Source organism: Salmo salar, chromosome ssa20 (assembly GCF_905237065.1).
Source record: "Salmo salar chromosome ssa20, Ssal_v3.1, whole genome shotgun sequence".
Lineage (NCBI taxonomy): Eukaryota > Metazoa > Chordata > Actinopteri > Salmoniformes > Salmonidae > Salmo > Salmo salar.
In genome coordinates, this window is record NC_059461.1 from 16,139,986 (window position 1) to 16,146,085 (window position 6,100).

At 42.9% G+C, this 6,100-nt stretch overlaps 1 protein-coding gene across 1 annotated transcript in view; it reads right to left on the reverse strand.

Annotated features, from left to right (window-relative positions):
* The window catches only part of LOC106580227 (transmembrane channel-like protein 2-B), a 33,673-nt gene extending 29,119 nt beyond the window's left edge, over positions 1-4,554 (reverse strand). Inside the window, exons 1-3 of the mRNA XM_014161052.2 lie at positions 4,527-4,554; positions 3,798-4,215; positions 598-747 (exon numbers count right to left, since the gene is read on the reverse strand). Coding sequence (XP_014016527.1) covers positions 598-747; positions 3,798-4,215; positions 4,527-4,554 — 596 coding nt within the window. The remainder of the gene's footprint in view (positions 1-597; positions 748-3,797; positions 4,216-4,526) is intronic.
* Between the last annotated feature and the right edge of the window lie 1,546 nt (positions 4,555-6,100).

Below are 6,100 nucleotides of genomic sequence, written 5' to 3' on the forward strand. Positions count from 1 at the left end.
GGTGTCCACATCACCAACAAACTGTCATGGTCCAAACACACCAAGACAGTTGTGAAGAGGGCACGAGAAAGCCTTTTCCCCCTCAGGAAACTGAAAAGATTTGGCATGGGTCCTGAGATCCTCAAAACGTTCTACAGCTGCACCATTGAGAGTATCCTGACTGGTTGCATCATTGCCTGGTATGGCAACTGCTCGGCCTCCGTCTGCAAGGCACTACAGAGGGTATTGCGTCCGGCCCAGAACATCACTGGGGCCAAGCTTCCTGCCATCCAGGACCTCTATACCAGGCAGTGTCAGAGAAAGGCCCTGAAATTTCTCAAAGAGCGCCAAGTCTAGGTCCAAAAGACTTCTTAACACTTATTTTTCTTAAAACTGCATTGTTGATTTAGGGCTTGTAAGTAAGCATTTCATGGCACATGTGACAATTACAATTGTGTGCCAAGTGACGGTATAAACCTTCAGGAATGTGTAAAGTATTATAGGAAAGAGAAAAACAGCACAGCAAGAGCAAGTCCCTATGGGTCATGAAGGCAATCAGCCAATGGGAAATTGGCAGAGGAATGCACATGTCATGTGAAATGCGTCCATTTTGTTTACTTGAGGAGTTTGAGCCTCCTCTTCATGCGCCACGGTTTGTTCCTGAGAGTGGCTATCAGCTTCTTCTTCTCCTCCACCTCCTCCTTCAGAGAAGCCATCTCCCCCTCCGACAGAGAATCCTCGTCCCCTGACTCGCCCGAAGAAGAAGAGCTGTCAGAAGAAAGAGCTGTCACCAAGTGCCAGGGGTCAAGTCAGGGTCAATCATGTGTCAACCAGAGTAGAGTTCTAGTTGAGGTGGCCAGTGGCTTTACACAGTGCCACATCATGGTACAAACTCAGAAGGACTTTGGACTTGTCACATAATGTTGAAAAGCATCTGGAAGACCAACAGAAAATATAAAAAGAGAACAGAGCGAGAAATGAAGCGACAAGAGGGGGTATACAGTATGCAAGTCAAATGACAGACATATCCTAGAATTATCCAGTAAGCATGTCCATCCATTGAAACAACCAGACATTAAAGCTAGAATCCTTAGTTGCTACATCTATTTTTGGACTTATAAATGAATGATGTTTACCCTCTGATTTTTTGAAGAAAATGTAAAAAGAATATAACTTATATACAGTGCATTCAGAAAGTATTCAGACCCCTTGACTTTTTCCAAAAAAATGTACGTTACAGCTTTATTCTAAAATGTATTAAATATTTTTTTCCCTCATCAATCTACATACAATACCCCATAATGACAAAACAAAAACAGGTTTTTAAAAATGTTTGCAAACGAAAATATTACATTTATGTAAGTATTCAGACCTTTTACTCAGAACTTTGTTGAAACATCTTTGGCAGTGATTACAGAGTCTTCTTGGGTATGACGCTACAAGCTTAGCACACCTGTATTTTGGGAGTTTCACCTATTCTTCTCTGCAGATCCTCTCAAGCTCTGTCAGGTTGGATGGGGACGTCGCTGCACAGCTATTTTCAGGTCTCTCCAGAGATGTTAGATCGAGTTCAAGTCCGGGCTCTGGCTTGGCCACTCAAGGACATTGAGAGACTTGTCCCGGAGCCACTCCTGCTTTGTCTTGGCTGTGTGCTTAGTGTCGTTGTCCTGATGGAAGGTGAACCTTCGCTCCAGTCTGAGGTTTTGGGCGCTCTGGAGCAGGTTTTCATTAAGAATCTCTCTGTACTTTGCTCCATTCATCTTTCCCTCGATCCTGACTAGTCTCCCAGTCCCTGCCGCTGAAAAACATCCTCACAGCATGATGCTGCCACCACCATGCTTCACCGTCAGGATGGTGTCAGGTTTCCTTCAGACTTGACGAGTTTAAAGTTTAATCTCAAATCAGAGAATCTTGTTTCTCATGGTCTGAAAGCCTTTAGGTGCCTTTTGGCAAATTCCAAACGGGCTGTCATGTGCCTTTTACTGAGGAGTAGCTTCCGTCTGGCCACGCTACCATGAAGGCCTGATTGGTGGAGTGCTGCAGATGGTTGTCCTTCTGGAAGGTTCTCTTATCGCCACAGAGGAACTCTGGAGCTCTATCAGAGTGACCATCGGGTTCTTGGTCACCTCCCTGACCAAGGCCCTTCTCCCCGATTGCTCAGTTTGGCCGGTCGGCCAGCTCTAGGAAGAGTCTTGGTGGTTCAAAACTTCTTCCATTTAAGAATGATGGAGGCCACTGTGTTTTTGGGATCCTTCAATGATGCGGTACCCTTCCCCAGATCTGTGCCTCGACACAATACTGTCTCGGAGCTCTATGGATAATTCGTTCGACCTCATGGCTTGGTTTTTGCTCTGACATGCACTCTCAACTGTGGGACGTTATACAGACAGGTGTGTGCCTTTCCAAATCATGTCCAATCAATTGAATTTACCACAGGTGGACTCCCGTCAAGGTGTAGAAACATCTGAAGGATGGTCAATGGAAACAGGACGCACCTGAGCTAAATTTCGAGTCTCATAGCAAAGGGTCTGAATACTTATGTAAATAAGGTATTTCTGCTTTTTATATTTTATACATTTGCAAACATTTCTAAAAACCTGTGTTCACTTTGTCATTATGCGGTATTGTGTGTCGAGTGATGAAGATTTATTTTTATTTAACACATTTTAGAATAATGCTGTAATGTAACAAAATGTGGAAAATACTTTCAGAATGCACTGTAAATGCCCCATGAGCTTAGTTCAACTGTCATACCCCATCAGAACACAACATATAAGCTTGTTTTTACTCTTTTACTTTTTTAAACAATGCACATTTTAACCAAAACTGTATTGCCTCAAAACATGGTCAACACTTTAATTGTGATATCATAGATGGTCAGTCTTGTATCTAAGAATTTGGGTTCTGACTAGAGGGTGTACAACTACAACCGGAAGTGACTTTTTCGTAGCAGGTTAGGAGAATTTACACAGCAGGTTAACGTAGCAGGTTAGGAGAATTTACACAGCAGGTTAACGTGGCAGGTTAGGAGACTAGCAAAACAGAGGCGGGGTACCGCTTTGTTATTGTTTCAATTAAGGAATCTAGCTTAAACTCCAACCCCATTCTGACCATGTTATCCCTCAACTCAATGCTATGACCTAACACTACCCCATGTGTGAGCAAGCACAAATACCACTACAACCCAACTCTATTCTGGTAACAAATTCTGGTTGCCTGTCCCTTTCCAAAACTTTAGTTGTGACATTTTGATAATGTTGACACGTTTTTAACCAAGGTTCCCATGGATGTCCCTAGGGATGTTCCCATCACATGGCTATAACGATTTCTCCATAAACGTTTAGTTAACACATTCTAGAAATGTAAAAAAACAAACATAATTGGATAATTTTCCCAAATGTTCTTAGAACCATTACAGCATGTCCTTCTACTAATGTTTATCAAATACTGTTTTCCAGCGACATTTAAAAATATGTCAGGGACGTTGTCATGCTAATGTTAGCGGCAAACCATTGGACTCAATCAGGACTCAATCGAAACGTTACCTGACGTTATAGGATCGTTCACTGTGTGAAATGTATTTTTTTCTGCCGATTGCCAAATAGTGAGCTTGAGTCATTGTCGTAGTATTTTGGAACACTTTAGTGCAACCCCATAACCCAATTTCATAACTCAACTCCCTGAAGCAATAACTCAATACAATGAAGGGGCATATACCAACAGAGTCGGTCAGAGTCCTCCCTCATACATGAGGGTGCGTGGAGTGTGGAGATATGTGAGAGAGATGGCCCTCTCAAAGGATACTGCACCTGCTGTACTTTCCATTCTTCTTTTTCTTGTCTTTCCCATTCCCTTTGTCCTTCCCTCCTTTGCCTTTGGCATCACCCTTCTTTTCCTTGTTCTGCTCGTCTTTCTGCTTCTTGCTAGTCACTTTTCCGCCTTTCTTTTTCTTCCCTCGTTCCTCCTCCTCCTCCTCCTCCTCACTCTCCTCCTTGACTGCCTTTTTCTTTATGCCCGCAGCCTTTGTGCCCTTCCGCTTGACGCTTCTGTCGTCTTCCTCCTCCTCTTCCTCGCTGTCCTGGGCACTGGCTTTCTTCTTACGAGCCCTCTTCCTCGGTGCCTCGCCCTGATCCTCCTCTTCCTCTTCGTCCTCAGTGGTGGCCGGTTTGCCGTTCCGTCCCCCGGCTCGTGGAGAGGCTTTGGCTTTCCTGTTTCTGTCCCTCCACCTGGACTCATCTGATACACACACACTCACGTATATATCTCACACAAATATTAACAGACAGACTAAGGCTTCATAGATCCGTAGATTGCATTCAAACCTGAACAATAAAACAAACATATAAATCAGGCAGGTTGGTAGCCTCCCTCTTCCTTTTTTGATGTTTGTTCCATAATTCTGACAACTAAATGTCATAATTTTGACGAGGTGTGTTTCCCCTTTGGAATGTCATATTTTTCAAAATAATATATTTTTAAATATCAACAATCAATCGAAGTGAGCTTGACTGTACATACACCCACTTGCAGGAAGTAAGCAAACTCACATAAACACACATCAAACACTTTCTCCATCTTCTGACTTACCCTCACTCCCACTGTCTAACTCTCCATCGATTTCAATTCCCACTATAAAATAAAAATACGTTGTGATGCAACACCACAGTCATTCAGAATATCCACAAATGTTGTATTTTGTCTTTCAACCAACAAAAATCCCATAATCTTACTGTTCCTTTATGGTTTAACAGAATGGATTCTGTTACATGTTATAGAACATCTAGTAGTACATCTATGTACTACTTCTATATTTACCACAAACACCTCAAAGAAAGTGAAGAACTGAATATTCTTCAGTATTCAAGAGAAATCCAAAATAAGAAAAAGGAACAGAATAAATCCAACCCACCATCTTCCATTTTAATTGCAATGTCATTTTTCTTCTGAGAAGGCATTTTGGTTGAGTGTTGTCCTCTTACTATCTTCTTTGGGTCAGCCTGCTCTCTACCTCTCAGGCCATGGAGACCACAGCTAAGCAGATAGCCATCACACCTGTGCAGGCACTCACATACTCCGACAGTTACACCTGTGTTTGGGCTACTTGACTGGCTGTTTCCCTGACAACCACCAATGATATTGCCCAAGAGATGATAATCTTTAAACCTGAAGGAGAAAGACAAAATCTAAAGGGACAATAAAGGGGTACAAAAGGGATGTCAATAAAAAGAAAACATCAGTTGATATGACTTACAGCATGCGTGTTGACACACATAAAGTACACATGCACACACACACACACACACACACACACACACACACACACACACACACACACACACACACACACACACACACACACACACACACACACACACACACACACACACACACATATTCCAACTGAATGCTTTCATGGGTGCATTACAATCATTAGTCACCTGTTTTGCAGCGATAATTAGTTTTGACCAACAGTTGGAAAACTCACACCAATATATTCCATCATGTACTGTACGTAACTCTGACCCTGAAATTCGAAACCAGAGCACAAATGCTGAAATAAAGGACAGTTCTCATTAAAATTCAATGAACTCTTAAGTACTGTAAGCTTGAGGGGAAAGTGAAACAACAAGCAGCCTCTATGACATGATCGTGCTGTACAAATACTATCACGGGCTCTTGACATGGTAATATCGCTAAAGTGAAGATAGAATTGGGCTGAAAAGAATGAGGGTTGCAACATAACCATTAGTGATACATCTTGGACATCTTGGACAGAACTAGTTCATGCCATTGTAAGATTAGCGTAACATGTCTATAAATGCATTTCTACTCTTGATGCCAATAAGTCCATTCAGAACATCTACTCGAAACGGTGCCTGAGGAAGGCAGGCAGCATCATCATGGACCCCACACACCCCAGCCACGAGCTGTTCTCTCACTTACCGTCGGCCAGACGTATCAGAGCATGAGGTCTGATACCAACAGGTTCAGAGTCAGTCTCTGTCTACAAGCCATCAGACTGCTGAACACTTGAACTGGACTGACCACCTGCACTGATTCCCCACACCTTAGCACACATTCACTCACTCATGCCCCCCCCCCACACACACACACACACACA